Source organism: Clinocottus analis, unplaced genomic scaffold (assembly GCF_023055335.1).
Source record: "Clinocottus analis isolate CAN_PGR_092001 unplaced genomic scaffold, fCliAna1.0.p SCAF_19, whole genome shotgun sequence".
Lineage (NCBI taxonomy): Eukaryota > Metazoa > Chordata > Actinopteri > Perciformes > Cottidae > Clinocottus > Clinocottus analis.
This window is the reverse complement of record NW_027175920.1, coordinates 15832977-15857876: the sequence shown is the minus strand read 5'-3', so window position 1 is coordinate 15857876 and position 24900 is coordinate 15832977. Positions and strand designations below refer to the sequence as shown.

Sequence of the window (24900 nt, the reverse complement as noted above, 5' to 3'; positions counted from 1 at the left end):
GACTCATCCATCTATGTCAATGAGCTCAGAGCAGGGAGAGTGAGAGCTGAAGGATCATCTCTTCCCTCATTGATTACCGCCTGTGTGTTAAATGTTCCATTCTACCCCATCAGTGTTGTTGAACTTCATCAGGAACTTGCAAAGAGACGTATTCCAGCCGCGGGCACCTGTTTAATCACACTTAGTCCTCCGGACACAGAAAGGAATTATTCTGTTCTCTTCCTTGTACAACCGCCTGACATATGCATCATGTACAGAGCGCTGCAGGGATGACGTGTTACTGCAGGCCAACAGGAAGTGAGCAGCCCGCTGCTTCCCTCCACAAAGACAATGGGATTATCTGTTGGATTTTGGATTATTGCATAAAATAAACTCTGTGGTGAAGAAACTACTCTGTACTGAGGTTTTGTTCAGGAAGAGAATCTTCACAAATGAGCAGCACTTTTATTATTTTTAAGGTGTGAACTGCATCATTAGAAGTGAAAAGCTAACGAACTCCAGCACACAACTTCACGTCTGCAGCACTAAGACAAAGGATGTGCAGACGTCGAGAGAGGAGTCTCTTTTACTTGTTAGCATCTTTTTAAAGACATGCAAAAACGAGTAATACAGCGTATTACATCTCTTCATCTTGAGCTTATTTCAGACATCAAATGAAAAAAACCCATTGATTTTGAGACGACGTGTTTTTCTCCTCATTTCTGCAGCATACATATTATATAAACTGTAGTAGTTTTGCATTGAATCCTTCATTGAACTAAACAGCATTTCACAAGGAAGCTAAAGTTGTCGGTGAAGCGGCGCGTGAGCCCGAAGAAGACTTCAGCTGAAGGGGATTTGTTTGTGTGGAGGCTGATGGATATCTCTTGAGTCTACTTCCCCCCAGCCCTTCATATCTGCCATGTTCCTCAGCTCCAGTCTGAGCTCCCAGACTGAGGAAGGTAAATGGAAGGACTTTCTTGAAATGAAAAATGTTCTGTTTTCTCTCCACAAGAAAAGTCTGGAGATTCAACACTCGGCCTTGGGGGAATGACATGTTCCATCTTCACCCAGCTGTTGGTCTTAGAAATGACTCCCATCAGACCCCTGGAGCCCTTTGAGGAGCCAGTGACCAGTGTTCTGGTCTAACACTTTATCAATTCCATGTATCTAACCTGGTCTAAATGTCCCCACCTAGTCTCGCCCTTACTCCCCTCGCAGTGCCGCCTACAAGTGTGACCCGTGCTCCCCTGCTCCCCGGCTCTCCTGCTCCTGGCCTGCTCTGTCACGGCTGAGTTATGGCGCGGCGGCAGGAGGATGAACTCCGGTTAATATGCCTGGCAGACACACCTGTTGACCCGCAGCCAGGCTCCCCTCAGCTCACGGTCCCGGTCCGGCCGCCGGCCTGTAATTGCTTCGGCAGATAGTACGTGTGAACGTGATCTCTTACGCATATACAGGATTCACTGCCTCCCTCTGAGCATAAATAACACACAGGCTGCCCTTGAGAGGGGAGCAGATAAAACATATATTTAAAAGTGCGACGTGGGAGAAAAATTAATCCTTCTGACATTTTGTTCCCACGAATAGATGTTCAGTGCTCTGATGCAGAGAGTCTGCTCTCTTTTCTTTATCATGTTGTAGTGATTAGTGTCCTTCTCTGTTTCACTATAATGAGCATTATGAATCACCAGGATCCTACGAAGAATGTATTAATATAAATATATACAAATAACCAGTCATTACTGCATGCAAGTAATGTATTGCAACTTTTGTTTAGCATAAATATGCTATGTGTCAATACATGGATAACAGCAGGATGTAGAGACACGTCAAAAGGAAACAATAAGTCAAGGTTTCCCTCAGAGATGTCTGCAGCTCCAGCTACTCCAGACAAGCATTTCTCCACGCGTATGGAACAATAACATACGTTTACAATAAACCCTATTTGCACAGTTTGGGGTAACAGGGAAGTATCATAACAGATCATAATTCAGTCCATCGTTGCTACTATGACTTGTATTTTGTCTTGTTTTGTTGTTGTTTAGAGCATCACAAAGAAGCTACAAATAATGACTATTACAAATAAAACTAAAACACATCAAATAATGAAAACAAGTGTGTGTGCAACAAACTATTGGTTAAGTAAATAAATAGAAACCACACATGAGGACAACAGGACCACTGACACCGGTGGTCCTGTATTCTTTTGACATATAGTTTCATCATCAAACAATGTTTGCATCATGTTTCAATATTTCTTAACCTGTGCGTAAGCTGCAGTTTGTGTGTTTCAGTTAATGAGCACATCAGGAGGCCACTGGGATCAGATCCTACATGATCCTACAGCCTCATGACATGGCTGCAGGGCGAGTCACTGCTGTAACACTGTAACGCTGTAACGCTGTAGCGCTGTAACACTGTAATGCTGTAACACTGTAGCACTGTAATGCTGTAACACTGTAGCACTGTAACGCTGTAACACTGTAACGCTGTAACACTGTAACGCTGTAACGCTGTAGCACTGTAATGCTGTAACGCTGTAGCACTGTAATTCTGTAACGCTGTAACACTGTAGCACTGTAATGCTGTAACGCTGTAACACTGTAACACTGTAACGCTGTAACACTGTAACGCTGTAACACTGTAACGCTGTAACACTGTAACGCTGTAACGCTGTAGCGCTGTAACACTGTAATGCTGTAACACTGTAGCACTGTAATGCTGTAACACTGTAGCACTGTAATGCTGTAACGTTGTAATGCTGTAGCACTGTAATGCTGTAAAACTGTAACGCTGTAGCGCTGTAAAACTGTAATGCTGTAACGCTGCAACACTGTAACGCTGTAACACTGTAACACTGTAACGCTGTAACGCTGTAGCACTGTAACACTGTAACGCCGTAGCACTGTAATGCTGTAACGCTGTAACACTGTAATGCTGTAACACTGCAGCACTGTAATGCTGTAACGCTGTAACACTGTAACGCTGTAGCACTGTAATGCTGTAACACTGCAGCACTGTAATGCTGTAACGTTGTAACGCTGTAGCACTGTAATGCTGTAACGCTGTAGCACTGTAATGCTGTAACGCTGTAACACTGTAACGCTGTAGCACTGTAATGCTGTAACACTGCAGCACTGTAATGCTGTAACGTTGTAACACTGTAGCACTGTAATGCTGTAACGCTGTAGCACTGTAATGCTGTAACGCTGTAGCACTGTAACGCTGTAACTCTGTAATGCTGGAACACTGTAACGCTGTAGCACTGTAACGCTGTAACTCTGTAATGCTGTAGCGCTGTAACGCTGTAACACTGTAACACTGTAACGCTGTAACACTGTAACGCTGTAACACTGTAATGCTGTAACGCTGTAACACTGTAATGCTGTAACACTGTAACGCTGTAGCACTGTAACACTGTAACATTGTAGCGCTGTAACGCTGTAGCGCTCATACACATGAGCAGCACACATATGGATTCAGAGAGAGGCCGTCCTGAGAGGAGAATATCTGTGTCCGTTCTATTCCTACTTCTTGGCACAGGTGGAGAAGCTAAACAGGTGAGGCAGCATGTGTTGCAGACTGCGTGGATCCCACTGCAGCGTCTAGAGAAGTGTGAGCGATTCACTGTATGTCCCGATGCTTGGAGGCCGGAGAGGCGTGAAAGCTGCCTGCAGGCAAGTGTCACTGATTCAGGTTGGTAATTACTATTAGACAGAAGGAGAGAGAGAGGCCTGCAGGAGGAGAGGGGGGCAGAGGACAAACATAGCCGGCTGGAAGATCCTGTGTGTGTGTGTGTGTGTGTGTGTGTGTGTGTGTGTGTGTGCGTGTGTGTGTGTGTGTGTGTGTGTGTGTGGATGCGTGGTTGCAGCGCACTTACCTTGGAGCCTCGCTCGTTAAAAATAATCTCCACGTCTAAAATCTTGCCAAATTGCTGTGGACGACAGGGAGGGAGAAGGAGGGCAGGGGACGAGGGGAGAAGAAGGAGAGGGGGAGGAAATAATTAGAACATGGCGACCTGGGCTGTTCTCTCTTACTCTGGAATAAAACAACATTAAAAAGGTCAAGCAGTCAATGCTCCGAATTAACAAACTCCTCTTCACCCGACAATGAGAATAATAAAATATCCATTTACTCCTAATGCTGTTTAAGGCTGTGTTTGCTCTGTGCTGGTAATAAAGTGTGTGTGTGTGTGTGTGTGTGTGTGTGTGTGTGTGTGTGTGTGTGTGTGTGTGTGTGTGTGTGTGTGTGTGTGTGTGTGTGTGTGTGTGTGTGTTAATGAACATTAGACTGGTGGATGCGGACGCTATAGCAGCCCAACGCCTCAGTACACACTGCTGATCTTAATGATGGCCATCATCTTGCTTTCCCTCTCCCCGCTCCTTAAAAAAGAAGTAAAAACTAAAAAAAGAGCAGCACACAAGTGTTTTGAGTGGAGGGAAAGGCCCACTCAGTCAAAACAGGAAATGGTCCATATTTATGGGCCGATGGGGGTGTACAGGAAGGACCTTAAGCTGAGCCATACGTTTGATTATCTGCTGGTGGTGCAGACCCCCGAGGTAATGACCTGCCACAGCCCTCCCTCACCAGTCCAACCATGCATTTGGTGCCTAGAGCTTCTATTCTATTAATGGTCTTGATTGGCTCCATGCCTCATTTTAATTGGCTAATTACTGCAGAGTGTGTGACTTGGTGCTCGTGGCCACGCCTCCCAGCACATTGGTGCTGATGGTGGATGAGAGTTCAAATAGGAAGAGACTTACAGCTTTTAAACATGGCAAACAGTCCAGCAGCTGCTGCTGCGCCTCTCCTGCCTCACCAGAGCATCACGAGGACAGCAGGGATGGAAACAACCAGCAGGTCACACTGAGCGGAGCATCGGCTGCTTTACGGGCCTCCGATCGCTCAGGAGGAACGCTGGTGAATTGTTGGAATGTTTTCTCTGATTTAAGCTTTTAGAAAACCTTTGTGTCGTTCGCCCTCAGCCTCTCTGACGGGATGAGCGGATGAATGGAGCAGAAGTGCTAACCTCTTCTCTAAATAAATCCAATGTCAGGACTCCTTCATTTACACATGGGAGCACCATGATGGTTGATAAGCTGACAGGTACATCAATACATCTGAATTAAATGTGAAACGCATGCAAAAGACTCTTGAGGCCGTATGTGCTGCGTTGTAGACGATAACAACGGATGTGGGTGTGTTGAAGTGGCTTGTATGAGGAGAGTGATGTAGCCACATGAAAGAAAATCCTTCTTTTAGGTGTTTAAAATACAATATCTTCATATCGCTTTTTATTCTCATTTTCATTCCTTTCTGTTTCAGAGTCTTTTAGTTAGACTGAGGAACTGATATCATATTTGAATTGCTTTAAGTTTTCGTTAGTGGTCTTTGTAATAGCTGCATTATTACTATGACTTACTTTGAAGAGAAACATGGACAAATTGTTTTTTTTAAATTTTGAATGAAACTCAATGACTTCGATGTTTTGTTTGTTCTCCTTTCTGTTTCTAAAAGGAGCTCAGTGATGTTCCTGCTTTGCATGAACAGCACTAAGAAAATGATGACATCTATTGGAGTGTATTCGATTTCCAAAATAATTAATATCTGTGTATATTTAGCAACTATGAATAAATATGATAAATAAATAAGCCCATATCGGGAGCTGGGCTCGAGCAGCCGGGGTGAACTCACGGCTGTGTCGAGCAGCGCTAACCTTGCCGGCTGTATGATAATGCTCAGCCTTGTGCTCCCCATAACTAGACCTTGAATAAAGTAGTTTATTTCAATAAATAAATAAACATGGAGCAGGCAGCAGAGCTGAGGCAAGGTCACAGCTGGAGCCCTGAAGACGTCCACAGCAAAGCACACATGTTGCTCCTACACACGGTACCGCACACGTCTACGCTGCACAACTACACACCATCCATTTATGCTTTTCAGCTGATTAAACAGTTACAACAATACAACAAAACTGCATCCACAATTATATTTTGAGAGACGCGCGTTTTCTCCAGAATTATGTTTGTTTCTGTCGTATCACAGATGTGTTTTTAATCGGAGTCTAACTTCTAAAACAAGAAACACAATTATTCTAAACCCAACCATGATGTTTCACTGAACAAAGCAAAGAGGCCGGTTGCCTGATGAGACGCAGCTCTCACACCTTCTCAGTCCCGATACTGAGGCTTTGGTACGAACTTCAAGCTGTCCGCCTCACTGGGACCAGTCCTGGAAGGAAACACCAGACTAGCTGCTACGTTTGTAAAACAAAGTGTAAGAAGTAAATGGAAAGATACAAATGTACTGATTTGCTATGTGATGCCAAATGGCTCTAATGTCACGATACCTGATGCAGCTGCGAGTCTGTCACGGCCCCAGCAGAGGGCTGTCTTTACGAGTGTGTGCGGTAACTGTGAGTGTGTGAGTGTGTGTGTGTGTGTGTGTGTGTGTGTGTGTGTCACAGCAGAATGGTGAATGAAGAATAGAGATCAGAGTTGGGGTGTAAAACACATCAGAAGTCACTGAGATAATTGATCTTTTGTACTTGTGGATGAGGGAGGATGAGTAGGATTACAGCAGTGATGTCACAGCTGACTCTTTACTGCCCTGATTGTCATTTTCTGTAACAATGGTGTGTGTTTCATTCTCATACGTCTTCTGCTATGAGCAGGTTGAGGTCCTCAACAGAGAGAACGGTATCTGGTCGCGTCCAGCAGCACTGCAGGGTCAGTACAGCCTGGTGCTCCACGCTGCCTGTGGAGCCTTCCTAACATTAACGTGATGAATTGACATAACTACGAACATTTACTGTAGAACTGGACTGAAGTGAATTACTTGATTATCTCCATTTGTGCTCCCGTGATGACCTCACCAACGGTGGAGACACCGGGTAACATTTCCTCCATTTCAACTAGTTGTGCATGCATTAGCAATAATACTACTGAAATACATAATACAACCCTCAATAATATACAAAGGTGGACTAAATATTATGAGAATCAATTGCTTTGAAATGAAAGTAAAGTCAACTTAAAACTCTACTCAATAGAAAATGTGATTGGAACATGTATGGATGTAGGCTCCAGGTCTGAAGGCTCAGACTTCATTTATTGTTGTGAGGTGGACATAATACACCAACTTTGTCTCTGAGAAATTCCATTAATATATTATTTATCATTTTCCCAACTGTAATTTCTCTTGTCTCAATCCAAACCTCTTTGGTGAAAGACCACAATCTTTCTCAGAGTATAAAAGACTAGAATGTGTTCGTCCATAAAAGCTGAATTGTGTTAATATGATTGAAGTGGGGAGATATTACGTTCCATGAACATAAGTAAACAGATAATCATGATGGCTTTATATCCCTCACTACAATATGTTAACCAATGTGTTGCAAGGAACCTTGGATGAGTTTGTCAATGAGGTTTCCTCTTCATACATATTTTGTGTATGAATGTATTGGAGAAGATTGAGCTTGATTTGCTCAGGAAGCACTCTGTAATCATACATTTCTCCTTCCTATGTTATATTTATTTCATTTAAATCTATTTATGAAAAATACAAAAAATACAAATCTTTGTCAGGGTCGTATGTGTTTCTGCTGGGACAACATTTTAAGAACATCTTAATTTTTTACCATATTTGTATGTTGATTTCCGGATTTTTTCAGTTTTGTTTAGACATCCAAAAGAAATTGGGGAAGAAAAAAAAAAGGAAGTAATACTATCCTGACTCCTCCTCTTTTTTTTAGGTTTGTATAAACATTTAACTGATTTTAAGAAAGGACCATGAATAAAAATGTCTCCGGCGTGGCCATGAACCTCTGTGTGTCGGAGCATCCATGTGTGTGAGGATTCATTCCATCAGTGGGCGTGTCCCTCGGTCAGATCATTAAGAATCGGGGCAAATGAAAGTGCTCCTCCACTCAGCCTAATGAGAGGGATGAAAGCTGCCCTTAATTGTTGTCCACAATGGCTGCGTTATTTCATTAGAACTAATTACCCTGTCAGCCATGCCAGCAGTAAGGCAGGCCAACACACACACACACACACACACACACACACACACACACACACACACACACACACACACACACACACACACACACACACACACACACACACACACACACACACACACGTGGATACAGCTCTGGTTAGCACAAATTCAATAGTCTTGATCAATGAGTGGATGAAGGAGGGCCCAGGAGGTGATGTCGTGCTGCGGGTTGTTCACTGCTCGTTGTCTTCATGGTGTGGCCTCACCGACGTCTCTGTCCACTCAAAACAGGGCAAAGTCACACTTTGAGTATTTTGAGTCCATTGCTTTATGAAGTCTGGTTTGGGCTGCGTGGTAGGCCGGCCTCTGCTGGTCTCGCCGCTTGGAGCAGGTCCTTCTCTCTGCGAGGCGGCAGATGGTCTCCCCTCAGTGTGGGCGGAGCTCCCAGCTGATCGCTGTAGCGACACCGCGGGAAACTGCTGTAACTGCACTCCGTCAATTGTGCAGTGTAGTGCACCACGTAGCATACTGGTGCTACAGTGTGCACGCAGTGTACGTCTGAGTGTACATTGTAGTGTACTCAGTGTAGAAGCAGTAGTATAGAAGTAGTATATGTTGTAGTCTGCGTTGTAGCATAGCAGTGGTGTATCAACAGTGTATTTTGTGTATATTGTAGCGTAGCAGTGGTGTAGTAGTATGTAGTGTACGTTGTAGTGTCCATTGTAGTATTTGTTGGAGTGTACGTTGTAGTATTTGTTGTAGTGTACACTGTAGTGTACGTTGTAGTATTTGTTGTAGTGTACGTTGTAGTATTTGTTGTAGTGTCCATTGTAGTGTACGTTGTAGTATTTGTTGTAGTGTACGTTGTAGTATTTGTTGTAGTGTACGCTGTACTCTGTAGTGTTCGTTGTTGTGTACGTTGTAGTATTTGTTGTAGTGTACGTTGTAGTATTTGTTGTAGTATTTGTTGTAGTGTTCGTTGTAGTATTTGTTGTAGTGTACGCTGTAGTGTACGTTGTAGTATTTGTTGTAGTGTACGTTGTAGTATTTGTTGTAGTATTTGTTGTAGTGTACGTTGTAGTATTTGTTGTAGTATTTGTTGTAGTGTTCGTTGTAGTATTTGTTGTAGTGTACGCTGTAGTGTACGTTGTAGTATTTGTTGTAGTGTACGTTATAGCGTATGTTGTAGTATATGTTGCAGTGTACGTTGTAGTGTACATTATAGTACATGTTAAAGTGTACGTTGTTGTGCACGTTGTAGCGTAGCAGTGCAGTAGCAGTAGTGGATGTACAGTTGGTGTACAGTATATCGTGGCGTAGTATATGTCAGTACAATGCATCGCCTTACAAGAAGTTATTTTTAATGTGTTTTCCTGTGTTGGCCTAACTTGTCCGTTTCTGCTCGTTGCATATGTACAAAATGATAATATTGACTTCACATAAATAAATAAACAGAGGTCAGCTGGACAAAAGATCATGTTTGTTTGTTTGTTGTGTTGTAAACAAGTGTATTCTGTGCAGGCAGTAGTGTATGTACTGTGCATAGTGTAGACAGTAGTGTATGTACTAGACAGTAGTCTATGTACTAGACAGTAGTCTACTAGACAGTAGTGTATGTACTAGACAGTAGTCTACTAGACAGTAGTGTATGTACTAGACAGTAGTCTACTAGACAGTAGTGTATGTACTAGACAGTAGTCTATGTACTAGACAGTAGTGTATGTACTAGACAGTAGTGTATGTACTAGACAGTAGTGTATGTACTAGACAGTAGTCTATGTACTAGACAGTAGTGTATGTACTAGACAGTAGTGTATGTACTAGACAGTAGTCTATGTACTAGACAGTAGTGTATGTACTAGACAGTAGTGTATGTACTAGACAGTAGTCTATGTACTAGACAGTAGTGTATGTACTAGACAGTAGTGTATGTACTAGACAGTAGTCTATGTACTAGACAGTAGTCTACTAGACAGTAGTGTATGTACTAGACAGTAGTCTACTAGACAGTAGTGTATGTACTAGACAGTAGTCTACTAGACAGTAGTGTATGTACTAGACAGTAGTCTATGTACTAGACAGTAGTGTATGTACTAGACAGTAGTGTATGTACTAGACAGTAGTGTATGTACTGTGCATAGTGTAGACAGTAGTGTATGTACTAGACAGTAGTCTACTAGACAGTAGTGTATGTACTAGACAGTAGTCTACTAGACAGTAGTGTATGTACTAGACAGTAGTCTATGTACTAGACAGTAGTGTATGTACTAGACAGTAGTCTATGTACTAGACAGTAGTCTATGTACTAGACAGTAGTGTATGTACTAGACAGTAGTCTATGTACTAGACAGTAGTGTATGTACTAGACAGTAGTCTATGTACTAGACAGTAGTGTATGTACTAGACAGTAGTCTATGTACTAGACAGTAGTCTATGTACTAGACAGTAGTGTATGCACTAGACAGTAGTGTATGTACTAGACAGTAGTCTACTAGACAGTAGTCTATGTACTAGACAGTAGTGTATGTACTAGACAGTAGTCTACTAGACAGTAGTCTATGTACTAGACAGTAGTGTATGTACTAGACAGTAGTGTATGTACTAGACAGTAGTCTACTAGACAGTAGTCTATGTACTAGACAGTAGTGTATGTACTAGACAGTAGTGTATGTACTGGACAGTAGTCTATGTACTAGACAGTAGTGTATGTACTAGACAGTAGTGTATGTACTAGACAGTAGTCTATGTACTAGACAGTAGTCTACTAGACAGTAGTCTATGTACTAGACAGTAGTCTATGTACTAGACAGTAGTCTATGTACTAGACAGTAGTCTATGTACTAGACAGTAGTGTATGTACTAGACAGTAGTCTATGTACTAGACAGTAGTCTATGTACTAGACAGTAGTGTATGTACTAGACAGTAGTGTATGCATGCACACCATAGTGTACATAGTTTGGCATCATGTGCATGGCATACGACTCTTCCACCAATCACAGTGGTTTAACTCCCATCGTTCTTCTCCTTCATCCGTCTCTATTCCAGCGGTTGGCCCGTGAAGGCATCGTCTCCATTCGTCTAAATTAGAGCAGTTTTCCAGGGAAGACAGAGGCGTGTAAATCAGCCTCAGCCTGCGAGAGACGCAGCGTGGAGCCCTCACAGAGCAGCGTCCTCTTTACTCTGTTAGGAGAGCTGCTAGACACGCAGTGTGTGTGTGTGCATGTGTGTGTGTGTGTGTGTGTGTGTGTGTGTGTGTGTGTGTGTGTGTTTCAAAATGACGCTCTAAGTGTTGAAAGCAGAAACAAAAAGAACTCCTCATCATGATAATAGTACAAATGTAACTGTCCAAGAGATTCAGGGGAAAACACAAACAGACACATGATCAGCTGTGTGTGTGTGTGTGTGTGTGTGTGTGTGTGTGTGTGTGTGTGTGTGTGTGTGTGTGTGTGTGTGTGTGTGTGTGTGTTGCCTCACTGTTGATCAAATGGGATCAAACCATGCTCACAAAGTCCTGATTAGCTGAGTTTCTTCATATATTATTTATATTTACATTAATTACTACATGCCTTTTGGTGTTTATTTTGTCACAAATATTTAATGTTATAAAGACATATTTAAGATTTTAAACCAAAGGGGGCTTAAAGTAAATCTATTTAAAAATACTTGTTGTAAAAGTACTTCCTATGTGTTCTTATTGAACCTGTCAGTGTTATTATTATTATTATTATTATTATTATTATTATTATTATTATTATTATTATTATTATTATTATTATATGTGCCATTATTGCTGATGCTGTGACATGTGAGCAGTGTGGTAATGGTATAACTGGCCCAGTATGACATTATAATAATTAACAGCTAGTTTCTCTCAGATATTTAGTGACGTAGTACACAGTACAAATACCTCACAGTAGTACTGAGAGGCTCTGTGGCGTCTACAGAGACAGTAACGCTCCAAAGTGTGCAACAGGTCGAGATGAAGACGACTGCCAGCTCGTACTGGACGCAAACAAAGAAGCGTTGAAGAACAGTTCTTTTTTCCAGCCGCTGGTTCGTGTCAGAGGCAGCCGGCGCTCCGATCACATACGTGTGCAGCCGGCCAGCATGAAGCAGATGAATGCCACCATTCCAGGTTAATGTCACTTAGCATAATTAACAGCCCAATAAAACCATACACGGCTGCTGTCCTGTCTCAAATGTAAAACACCGCGTGGTCACGAGAGAGGACAAAAGTCTCTGAAACAAATGGTCGCGTGTACAAGTAAACTGTTTATGTTGATGGTTGTTTGTATATAGGATGAACTCCTGTGGTTATGGCAGCAAAAATACAAAATCTCAAAAGTGATGACATCAGCCAAACGGCCCGGTCTCACCTGCTGTGCCTTGACTCGATGGTAAACAGAGCGATGCCGTCTCTCACTGTCCCTCTCTATTTCAAACACTAATTGCCTTAATCAACACAACACACTGGCCCCGCTGGGGGACGCAACAACGCCGAAGCTCACGCTCTCTAACGACCCACTCGCTGCACAACGGCGCCATCGCCACGCTGATATGTTGATGTAAATTAGCAGATTTGAGATTATAATTACACCTCGCCTCCTCGGAGGCAGAGCCGGTTCGAGTGGAGCCGGTTAGAGCGGAGCCTCACGGAATAATTGGGGAGGCAAATGAGAGTGAAGACATGAACAGGAGACATTAAAAAGAATTCCCTTGCTGGGAACACTGGGCTACCTGTGCTGCTGGAAACCTCCAGAACAGGTGATTAGGCAAGAGTAGGTGTCATTAAAACTCCATTAGCACAAAACCCAACCCCCGGTGCTGCCCGCAAACACACACGCACGCACACACACGCATATGGTCTACCTCAGCACTGTGTGCGTGTGTGTGTGCGCGTGTGTGTGTGACACTGAGTGTACGTCTATGTGTGCTGAGTATCTAATGACTCATTTAGGACCCCTACCTCTGGGAATGTGACAGTAAGGACCCACTTGCGGCTGGCTCACTAAGTGCCTGCTTATTAATTAAACACAGCTGAGGCTCAAGGGACGGCAGCGGTCCTGCACATCAGCTCGTCAAGTTTCACTCTGCGTGTGGGGCTAAATGAAAAGGGTCCTTCTGTGAGTGCAGGCCGGCCGGGTGCACGGGGAAGACATTTTGGGCCCGTGCATCAGATATAAAAGACTTTGGGAGAGTCCAAAACAAACGGACGGCGACACGCGCGGCCGGACCGGCGCTTCCCTTCTCGTTGAGGGATGGAGGAATCCTAACAGCCCGGCTGTGGAGGTAAGTGTGCAGTCTGTGCAGGGAACTATTTGAGGTGCAGTCCTACATATCTTGAATGAGAGAATTGAATCATTGGAGTGGTGCTGTGAGTGCCAATTATCATTCCACCATTAAAACCCTCTTCACCGGCCTAGTAATTTCCCTCCAAATGTGTTGTTCTAATTATGAATTAAACTCAAATAAGCTTGGGTAATGAACCCAGTTTTATTCCTTTCAGATGCTGTACCCTTTTCGCCTCCGTTGCTGCAGTCGCACACTTTGTTGCTGCGTCCTGCGCTGGACTTCCAGAGGTGTTTGACGGAGTACCGCTGAGTCTTACTGTGCAATTCACAGAGATACACCTCCAGCTTGTGGCTGCATCACCTTTGATTGAACTTATTTATATGGCTTTGTTTAATACGCCCGTATTGCTTTTCTATTACAGCTTTTGCCGAAATGACACAGAATTCCATTTGCTGTAATGCCCTAGCTATTGCTTTTGTTTGCATTGTGGCGGTAGTCTAGCAGAACCGTAATGGGAGATGGAGCCGGTTGCTCACAAGTCCCATTTCAGGTGAATGGGGGACGGTGCAGCCGAGATGGAATCTGGACTGCAACGGCACCGTCCCGCTCACAGCCATTAATCCTGGAAGCTGGACCATTAACAGGGAGGAAAGAGAGGAGGTTGCATGTGCCCGTGTGCACGAGATGTATGCCAGCCTTTAACACCCGAGCAGAAAACCACAAACTCAGTGGATCTAAACGGCTCAATTGCTCTGCTGAAGAGAGGAAAACCATCTGTTTGAGAAGTCGCTCGTGAAGTCAGCAAGAGATTCAAAACTTTTCTCCCAAGTTTCCATCTTCCCTCTGTGTTCTGGCATTGTGCACATCACCTCAGTCCATGATGTCAGAGCGACGAAGTCCAACGGGAAAACTTTGAAATGAATCTTTCGTGATCTTATTAAAGATATGCACATTTTTTACAGATGCTAATCAAGCCACAAGCTGATTTATCTGCTTTGATATAGTGAACAATATGTCATTTAATATCCTTCTGTGTATCTGACCTCGTACCTTTCAATCACTGTCGTAAGTGATGGTACAGGTCTGATCTAGTTACTGTTTCATGAAACGGCTTATTCTGACATGAGAATAACACGTTACATAGATTAGCACATCGATGTAACGTCACTGGAAATGTTCACTATTTGTCCTGGCTCCAGTTCTCTGGAGGCCCAGTGATGTGGATCTCCAGTCTCTGTGATGGAGCTCTTAACGGGGCCAGATCTACCTGACGACGTCCCTGGTGGCGTTCAGGGCCTTGGAGACCTCACTAAGTGACTGGAAGAGTCCCACTCCTCAAGAAACACACACACACACACACACACACACACACACACACACACACACACACACCTCACACCCATAACTGGAGCTGTCACCCTGTATACACCTAATGAGGATAAACTCCCTTTTAACCTCACTGAGGAATCCCATTAATTGCGTCTCCACTGATGGGCCCTTCCATCCCCTCCTCTTTTCTCCACATCAGGAGCTCTGAGGCTGGAGGAGGCGAGCGGCCCTCCACCCCCACCCCCACCCCTCACTGCCTGTAGAACAAGGTGACTGCGGGATCAGATGTTCCACTCCGCTGGAGGAGTGGGGAGGTGGGTGGCGCTGTCTCCAGCCTCCAATTATATGAAATGTTAGCGCTGGATTTGTGTCAGTAAATCTATACTCAGTAATGTACCTGGGTGTTACTGTGTGCATATAAACTTCATCATCAGTAAACACTTTAGAGGGGCAGTCTCTTAACAAGCTCGTCTCTCTCTCTCTCTCACACACACACACACACACACACACACACACACACACACACACACACACATGAACAGTATTCCAGTGCGCTGCCTCTATGGTTCGGGTCTGGTTAAGTGGAGATGGTTAGCTGGAAGCATCCGGGGCTGCCAGGGGAAGGGAAGTGAGCGGCGGTGTCCACTGTCACACGTCGTATCCTCCACCACACAACAGTCATCTAGAGGGGTGGATGTGAGGTGTCGAGCTAATTTGTAGCAAACTATTTCAAGGTCACAAAAAAAGAAGCAATAATCTGGTGCATTCCCGTCTCCTGGTGAGCAGAGGATGCTCTGGGCTCCAGCTGTCAGAAGGTTGCACTGGAGGCCGAGCATGCTAGTGATCAACCAGGGACACAGAAGAAGAAGTAGAGGAACACAACACGTCGCCCTGGGCCTCTATCTCTGCAGGTACAATGGAAAAATGTAACGAGGCCTTCAGGAATTGCTTTTAATTGGGCAAATTTGAATTGCTGTTTAATGTCCGCTAGTGGCCACGTTTTATGTTGTCCAGAGGCAAAGACAAGCGCTCACGCTTTATGGGGAATATCCAGGAAGACAGTCCTGTTAACATATTGTACATTTCCTGCATTCTGCTTTTACACTAAATGTTTCTTTCGCTCAGGTGAAGAGAACTGGAGCATGCTATCCACCACTCCCACACTCTCCAAGGACCACTTAAGGACGGACAGCGAAGATGAAACATTAATAAGCTCAGACTAATTTGGGTTCGGGGGCAAACAGAGTTAAAGGTGTGAATTATTTACAGTGCATGGACAATGTCTTGCGAGGTAGTTCAGCGATGGAGCTCGGTTTGCTCGACTCCACTCAAACTATACTCCAGTGCACGCAGAGCGCTTTGTATGTAGACGTTTCTTTAAAGTCACACCTGTGTCTGCAGTGATCTCATACCCATAATGCTTTTGTTTCAACAATCTTTTGTCTGTGGTCGGAGTGAAAATGATCTTACTGCTGCATGTGGACATCCTCACAACCAACAAGGTCATGAACCTTCTTTCTTTCTTCTATTATTTTATCTAATTGCATCGCATCAACAAACACTCAAACACGCATCAACAGAAGGTTGGCGTCAGGGGGAAGAGAGAGGAGGAAAAGCCTTCGAGAGGATCAACTAAACTCATGGAGACGACTTCAATACAAACTGCTGGACCACCCAAGAGGTTGCTCATGTTTATGTTGCAGTTACAGGCAGAACTACTCCCTTTGTGAAACGTGTTTTCACTGTTTGCATTTGTCGATAAAGTTTTGGGGGGAAAGCCTCTTCTTCTTCTGTTATATTACCAGTAGAATAAAAGCTTTGAGGCATGTCGAGGCACAACGTACCGCATCATCATTATGCTGAAATCTCTGAAATATTGTCGTGTTCACCTGCCTGAAGTACACTGTGAATGAATGTCTATATTTACTAAAAATTGACAAAAAAATGTATATTTCATCATGCATTTCATCTGTTCTTGACTTTCCATAATCTTTATCATTGAAACTAGAAGCTCCTTCTGCCATACAGTTCCACACACGATGTCAGAAACAAGAGGTAAACAGATGAGCCATCTGCTCATGTTTATCCTCAACCTTCCAGTTAGGATTTACATTTACAATCCTAACATTGAATTTCTTTATTCATCTTGTTTTGACTGCATTTGCTATGTGTTGATGAAAAGTACCTGCAGGAGCATTGCACAGTGCCCTGCAGTGTATCTCAGTAGAATAAAGCTGTGTGTGTGTGTGTGTGTGTGTGTGTGTGTGTGTGTGTGTGTGTGTGTGTGTGTGTGTGTGTGTGTGTGTGTGTGTGTGTGGTGCAGTTGTCATCTCACCCCGAACATTTGCCGGAGGTCGGGGTCTCGGAAGCGGAAGGGGATGTTGGAGACGTGTAGCCTCTTGGGCTGCTGCTTCTCCGACGAGTCGCTGGACTGCAGGTGGAGCTGCTGGGAGCCCTCCGTCTGTACCACCTCCTCCGCCTGCTGCAGGGGACACACAGCGGGCCAACGATTAGCTCCATCATGTCAAAAACACAGTTTCCAAAGAACAACAAAAGAAGGACCCAGGTGAGAGGCAAGGTCGTTCAGCTGGAGGTCTCACCTTGAAAACAATCCTATAGAATAGAGGAACTGAAATATTAAGAAAGTAGAGAGGTGGAGGGCGTGGAGGGGACATCAAAGAGAGCTCTGCTCTGCCTGCGTGGCGTCAGATGCCAGGTCAGGGTCACTTTATTCCTCAGACATCGACATGTGTATAACAACATCAAACAACATCCTCACAGAGGAAGAACGCAGAGGAAGAAAGAGAAGGGAGGCGGCTCAGGACACGCAGAGCACACGAGTACCATGAGAGAACCATGAGAGAACCATGAGAGAACCACGAGAGAACCATGAGAGAACCATGAGAGTACCATGAGAGAACCACAAGAGTACCATGAGAGAACCATGAGAGAACCATTAGAGGACCATGAGAGAACCATGAGAGAACCATGAGAGTACCATGAGAGAACCATGAGAGAACCATGAGAAAACCACGAGAGAACCATGAGAGAACCATGAGAGTACCATGAGAGAACCATGAGAGAACCATGAGAGTACCATGAGAGAACCATGAGAGTACCATGAGAGAACCATGAGAGTACCATGAGAAAACTATGAGAGTACCATGAGAGAACCATGAGAGTACCCTGAGAGTACCATGAGAGTACCACGAGCGAACCATGAGAGAACCATGAGAGAACCATGAGAGAACCATGAGAGTAAGTACCATGAGTGGTACCGTGGTGGGAAAGAGGAGCATCGCTCCACAACGGTGCAGATACAAGTTTCCTTCACAGCGAGGAGGCGAGGAGCTCAGACATCTGGACACAACTTCAGGGTGAACCCTCCTCTCAAGGAGCGGTAAGGTGGGCCGCTATATATATATATATATATATATATATATATATATATATATATATATATATATATAATCAGGCATAACCAAAAATTCTAATTTCATTATTGCCGCGGTCATATTAGGATTTGTCTCATTGATTGGTTGCCAAATGTTAAGCAGGTGGGTCCTATTTGACGTGAGCTTGTTAGAGGAAGTCCCCATGCAGGGAGGAAGGACAAAGCCAGGAAGCTGATGCTCTCTGTTGAGAGGCTGATGGACGGTGAATGGATGATGAAGTACTTTGGTTTGAACTTAAATGAACTGGAGTGGTTGGTGAGCTGTGAGTCAGGGCGTGGTCGTCCACGCAGGAAGACGACGCTGCCAGCCGACTCAATGAGCTTCCTTCTGTGGCTCCACACGTGCATACGAGCAGAATGCAGAATGCGGCGCACTATGAGCTCATTACACCCTAAACGTTTCTCCCCCTGCAGCGATCGCTGCGTTGTGGAGGGGGAGGCTCCATCAGCGGCTGCTGTTGCTCCACTGAGCACCTCTCCATCAGCTCAGTTATTCTGCTGTCGCATAGACGCCATCACTTTATTCGCTTAATTTTAGTCTCTATTGACTTGTATCCATGCCTGTGTGCACAAAACCCGCGTCCAGTTTGAGATAACGCTACCAGTCTATGTCCGTGCACTAATGAAGCGATCCCACCGTGCACAGTGTGCTACGTGGGGAAGAACTGCATCAGACTCAGAGAGGTTCAGGTAACGGCTGCAGCCATTGGCACAAGTCACAAGTCTCGTTGGTGATTAAACCCCCAAAACGTGACAACAAGTAATACAACATCATTTATGAGGTTTGATAAATATTGCCTTGTTATGAGGGGAAACGTTACAGTAGCAGTTACAGTCAGACATTTTTTTACGTTGCAGTCTTCAGACAAAGGAAACATATTTAAGAAAAAACAAGCGCTTCCTCTCAGTTCCTTTAATTGCATCCACCTCTCCTTCACTTGAGTCTTTTCCTCGCATCATCGTCCCGCCTGCTGATAAACCAGGAGGCAGGAAAGGAGATGCCCTCATTCTGAACCATCACCTGAAGCCCCCTGCTGGTCAAAACACAAACCTCTTGTTCTGCATCACACTGCTCATGTGTGTTACTGTGTTCCTGTGTGTGCTGGTAGCCTTCATGTGAGTCCAGTCTGGCACCATCTCTCTCTCTCTCTCTCTCTCTCTCTCTCTCTCTCTCTCTCTCTCTCTCTCTCTCTCTCTCTCTCTCTCTCTCTCACTGAGAAGTGACACATCCTTTTCAGTTATAACCTCGTATTATTGATCTTTGTTGGTTGTATTGTGCTACAGTATTAGCAGCTTGTGTTGGCACATTTCATAATTTGAATGTTTGGCCTCCCACTTAAGTTTGCCCGTCCTTTCCTTTTCAGTTATTTTAGTTTGTGTGACGTTTAGTGTCACATTTACTTAAAAACAAATGTTTTACTGCTACTCTCTGTGATTATATTATTGAGCCTTTCTGCAAGTCGCAGCTGTTTCAAAAATGTTTCAAACTGCTTGTGCGTTGTTTGCAGCGAGGAGCAAAAAAGAGAGTGACGGCAGTAAGAGTTGATGCCCACAATGAATCAGTCTAACACGGGGATGGAGGGATGGAGATAGAAAGAATGAAAAAGAGAGCTGAAGACGGAACGATGATGTCAGCTAAACCTGCCCGATCAATGAGAGAGAAGTGCTGAAGGTAGCAGCAGAGAGAGGGAGAGGGAGGGAGGGAGGGAGAGAAAGAGAGAGAGAGAGAGAGAGAGAGAGAGAGAGAGAGAGAGAGAGAGAGAGAGAGAGAGAGAGAGCATGTGGAGCAGTAAGGAGGGTGGGTGGCGGGAGGGTTCAGAGAAGCATGCAGGCTAAGTGCTGATTGAAGGGAGAACAGTAAAAAGGGAGAGATAGGCAAGTGAGCATAATGGCATTACATCACACACACACACATATACAGACACACACACACACACACACACACACACACACACACACACACACAGTGATAATCTGCCCGCGTGTGTGAGAAAGAGAGAGGAGTATCAGTTCTCGGGCCCTGTAATGATACAGCCCCCCCCACCCTCCAGTCTACACACACACACACACACACACACACACACACACACACACACACACACAGTCAGGGTTTTGCAGGTCAGATGGATGGCGTGCACACAAGTCTAATTATCCCGTCAGTCCTCCTGCTCCTCCACCTCTCCACTTCTGTGCCATGAGACTCTGCAGAACAGCTGTTTTCAGCCTATTTACTTCTTTTACTTTGACTCAACGTTTTTAGACGGACAATCATCAATCTCCAACAACACGTTCCTCCAGGAGCCAGAGAGGTGGGCATTTATCATGTGTGGTCCAACCTATCCTCATACTAGGATATCCTTTGAAAAGATACGCGATAAAAACGTGTTAACGCAGCAATCCTGTAACGCCCGACAATGATTTGATCATGCCTTAACTGCATTTTGTTTGTATTGGGAGGGTCTTATTACTTTAAATCTCTCCCAGACAACGTAGTTCAGACCTGGGCCCAATGAGGTTGATCAAAAAAGAAAAATAAAGAAATAAGATGCACGCCATGAATGCAAAACAATGGCACTGCTTTTACTTTGAAGGGGATTTACGTATGAGCGCGAGTTTCTTTTCTTAGCGAGCAGCGGTGCTGCCGCGAGCCGCTCCGCCTCACAAAGAGAAACACAGGCGCTCAGTCTCTCAGGAGCCTCGCTGCAGCTCACAGTCCAGAATGAACATCACTCGCGAATGTGCAAAGCTGCTGCTGATCATGATGTCAGTTCTCTTTGGATTGACCTCCATGTGAGAACAAACATTCTCAGTGATGAAGTTCAACAGATCCAGATCCTCTCTTACTGATAATACATGTCAGCTGTCCTTCACACCTCCACCTCTTCAACAGACGTCAGGTCACTTGTTCAAGACAACACAGACTGGACTTTTACCAACGAGGAAGAAAAAGTGAACTGAAAACATGAAAAGCACTTATTGCTTTTGTATAAAGTGAATCAACTGCTGGTCTTTAACATCTTTAAGGTAAGAAACAGACTGAACATGGACCAAAGAAGGAGTGGTTTGTCCCTCACAGGGACCCTTACTACTGAACATGGACCAAAGAAGGAGTGGTTTGTCCCTCACAGGGACCCTTACTACTGAACATGGACCAAAGAAGGAGTGGTTTGTCCCTCACAGGGACCCTTACTACTGAACATGGACCAAAGAAGGAGTGGTTTGTCCCTCACAGGGACCCTTACTACTGAACACACTGTTTATGTTGTTCTCTGATAATATACTAATGTTTCTTCTGGTACCTGTTCATAAAAAAAAGAAAACAAATTCATATACTATTGTTAACTTGCTGTTGCTCCAGAGTGCTGTTATTTTGTTCTGATTCTACTTTAAAATAAAAGCTGCCATCTGAATAGCAGTGAAGTGTTTTTGGAAGTATATTTCTATTTACTTTAACTCATTGGCTCGTGTAATAATACTATTTTTCCTTTGATGGCCATCAGTTTGAAATATGACAATCTGTGACTGCACTGACCTCTCCACAGTCAAACCCACCTCTTCAGAACTGCTTTTAATGTGGGACTGTGTGCACTTTGTTCTTATTGGTTTTATCTGTTTTTATTTGTTTTATTATTATATTTGTTTTATTGCATAGCTTCTAGGATATTTTAAATGTTGTGTAAAGTGACTTTGAGTACTATGAAAAGCGCTATGTAAATGAAGTGGATTATTATTATTATTATGGAGCAGCTACAGTGTTAGCGTAGCGTAGCCCTGATAGAAGCCAAATTAGAAATCAGGCATTAAAAAGCATGAACTCAGACTGCACCTTCGCATCATGATGTTTTAATTTAGCGTCTCGTTAATCCGTTTAGTCAAGTCACAGTCACATGGGTTTATCTGGACATCATACTGAAGTAAACCAATTGAATTCAGCCGTTGAGTAACTTAATCAATACAGTGAATGCAGCTCGGGGAAACGCCCGTGGAAGATGTGATGGACCCAGAAACAAAGGTTTTCAAACATTTCTGTGACTTTCACAAGAGGTAAAGCGGCTGTTTGACGACAGAAAGAAACATTGTTGGCAGCAAAGCCGCTCTGAGCAATCTGCTGGTATCTGCATGGCGGGGAGGCCTCGCCTCCTCTTGGGGCGGGTGGGGCGGGGGGGGGAGGGGGAGGGGGGCATCCCTTTGCGTCTGGTGTGAACACAGCATTACACAGTATGTGAAATAATCCGGTTCAGAGTAGCCAATGCGTCACAAATCCCTCCACGGAGTGAGTTTCCCTTGTTGATCCCTGTTCCACTGGAATCTCCCGCTCAGCGTGTGTGTTAGCACATGAAGCTGGCTGCAGTCTTTCATTAAGCTTAGCATGGTACGGAATGGAACGGCTTTAAGGCGCTAAGCCTTCTTCTGCCGCATTCAAAGAGCTCAAATCCGTCTTTGCACTTCTTTCTTCCTCTGTGGTCGCCATGCCTCCACGTCCATGGTGTGTGCGCAGCCAGGCAGGAAGGAGAAATAATTACATGAACATTATCATACACAAGCAGCCCGAGCTTCCTCCACTGTCACCACGGAGACAATACTGAGCTGTACAGTCTGTGTGTCTGTGTGTGTGTGTGTGTGTGTGTGTGTGTGTGTGTGTGTGGCGCAGTTGTACAGAACTAATCTACCCAGCCGAGCCCCCCTCATGCCAGCCCCACAGAGTCACACACAAGCTGCCCGAAACGCCCCCGACTCCTCCACCTGATTACACACCCACTTAGATCTCCCAGATGTGTCGTTACTGTGTTCTTGAGTGAACATGTGTGCATATCTGTGTGTGTGTGTGTGTGTGTGTGTGTGTGTGTGTGTGTGTGTGTGCGTGTGTGACTTGCTGAGCTCAGCAGTGCCCCTTTCCCAAGCCTATAATTGAAGCTATCAGATGGGAGCGCTGCCAGACGGGTAGATTACACACGGTTAGGCTGCTACAGAGCCCTCTCTCACCAGGGATTAGAGCAACACACACACACACACACACACACACACACACACACACACACACACACACACACACACACACACACACACACACACACACAGAAACCCACAGGCACTTGAAGGGAGACAAGAAAGTAAACTTGGCTCCATCTTAAAACCCATCTCTGTTTTGGAAGGTGGTCTCTGGCCTCCAGCGATGGGACTGACACCATAGGACTGACACCAGGGGACTGACACCATGGGACTGACACCAGGGGACTGACACCATGGGACTGACACCATAGGACCGACACCATGGGACTGACACTATGGGACTGACACCAGGGGACTGACACCATGGGACTGACACCATGGGACGCTGTGGGGCGCTACATCAGTGAAACAGAAAGGACCCTAGAGCCCGAATGAGCAGCAGAAACAGGCAATATCTGTGGGTGCCAGACCAAAACCTCTCCCAGCATCCCAAAGGGGAAGAGGTCAAAGGGCACGGACCAGGAGTCAGAAGGACGGCAGGAGAAGGATCAGGGAGCCTCTCTGAGATGGAGACAGGAGGAACCGCTTGGCTTGATGTATACAGCGTCCTGTTCATACCCCCCTGATGACAGCAGAGCTGTATCTCCAGGACAGGTGATCCATCTGCTGAAGGCTATGACATGCACGCGCACTAATTCCTGTTCACAGATAAGCATTCCATGTATGCACATCACCATGTGCATCTCTGGATGTGTATTCAAATCATTTATCTTTGAGATAACAGTTCTGATTCCACAATATGATATATTTACCCAACTGGTATCTACATGACCCGCATTAATGCAGTGGAGCAAAACGTTACGCAAAAAGTATGAAACAAAACAGGTACAAATATCCAACTCTGATATTTTCAAACACACACTGTGTTTCCGCCTCCGACAAAAACACAATAAAAATGAGCATCAGGTCCACAGAGGTCAGAAGCAACGCTGATGGGCTAAAACTCGTCCTGTAGTAAACACCACACCGTATGAAGCTGATGTCCGGGCCCGACAGCGCGCTGTATGACAGTAAATGTAGTAAGTGCCTTTCAGGCCACAGAGAACGCGCGTGCAGCACAGCCTCTTCCCTTTATCCTGCAGTAACTATGTCTCCTGACAGTAACACTTACAGCCTGTGACAAACTCTCCACAGCGACTGTAAAACACTCCCAGTAATGCTGACTGTACGAGCCTCCTCTCGCCGGACTCCCCCACTCTGCCATCACTGTCTGAGCGCTCCCACTTCTTCCCAGCATGCTCCATTCTTATTGGCCCTGACAGCTTGAAGGCTCCTCAACGAGAGACAAGTGGTGGTGCAGCTAACTATGGTGTGGACGTCCTGAGCGTTGCCTGTGTGAGTGTGTGTGTGTGTGTGTGTGTGTGTGTGTGTGTGTGTGTGTGTGTGTGTGTGTGTGTGTGTGTGTCTGCAGCTCTGTCCTAAAATGAAGCTTCAAATTTGGCTCATTTGTCAGTGACATCTGTCCCTGCTGCGCACTGAATAGTGTGTGTGTGTGTGTGTGTGTGTGTGTGTGTGTGTGTATCTATATGTGTGGATGTATAGTCCATGCATGCATTTGGACACTTCTTAAAATAAAAATCTCCTCCCTCCTCATTCTGGATATCTTTTCTCTCTTGTTTTATGTATTTTCTCCCATTTTTAAAGCTTTTATTTTTGCAGGGGACGGGGTTATTTTTTACTTTTTAAGTGTCTGGCTTCACGTCGTGTGAAGTGTGGTGTCAAAGGAACTTCAGAAAGACGGTCCTGGAGTCAGCCACAGAGCTTCCCCTGCTTGCTTCGCAGCGTGCCACCCACAAGTACAAACACATCTGTGCTGCAGCGCTCTGTCTCA

At 44.8% G+C, this 24900-nt stretch overlaps 1 protein-coding gene across 3 annotated transcripts in view; it reads right to left on the bottom strand.

The window, feature by feature from the left end:
- Positions 1–24900, bottom strand: part of rbfox3a (RNA binding fox-1 homolog 3a) — a 482822-nt gene that overhangs the window by 33813 nt on the left and 424109 nt on the right. For 2 of the 3 annotated variants that reach the window (XM_068582492.1, XM_068582490.1), the window contains exons 7-8: positions 16941–17087; positions 3863–3916 (exon numbers count right to left, since the gene is read on the bottom strand). In XM_068582492.1, the coding sequence (XP_068438593.1) occupies positions 3863–3916; positions 16941–17087 (201 nt within the window). The remainder of the gene's footprint in view (positions 1–3862; positions 3917–16940; positions 17088–24900) is intronic. The other variant, XM_068582491.1, reaches the window with a different exon arrangement.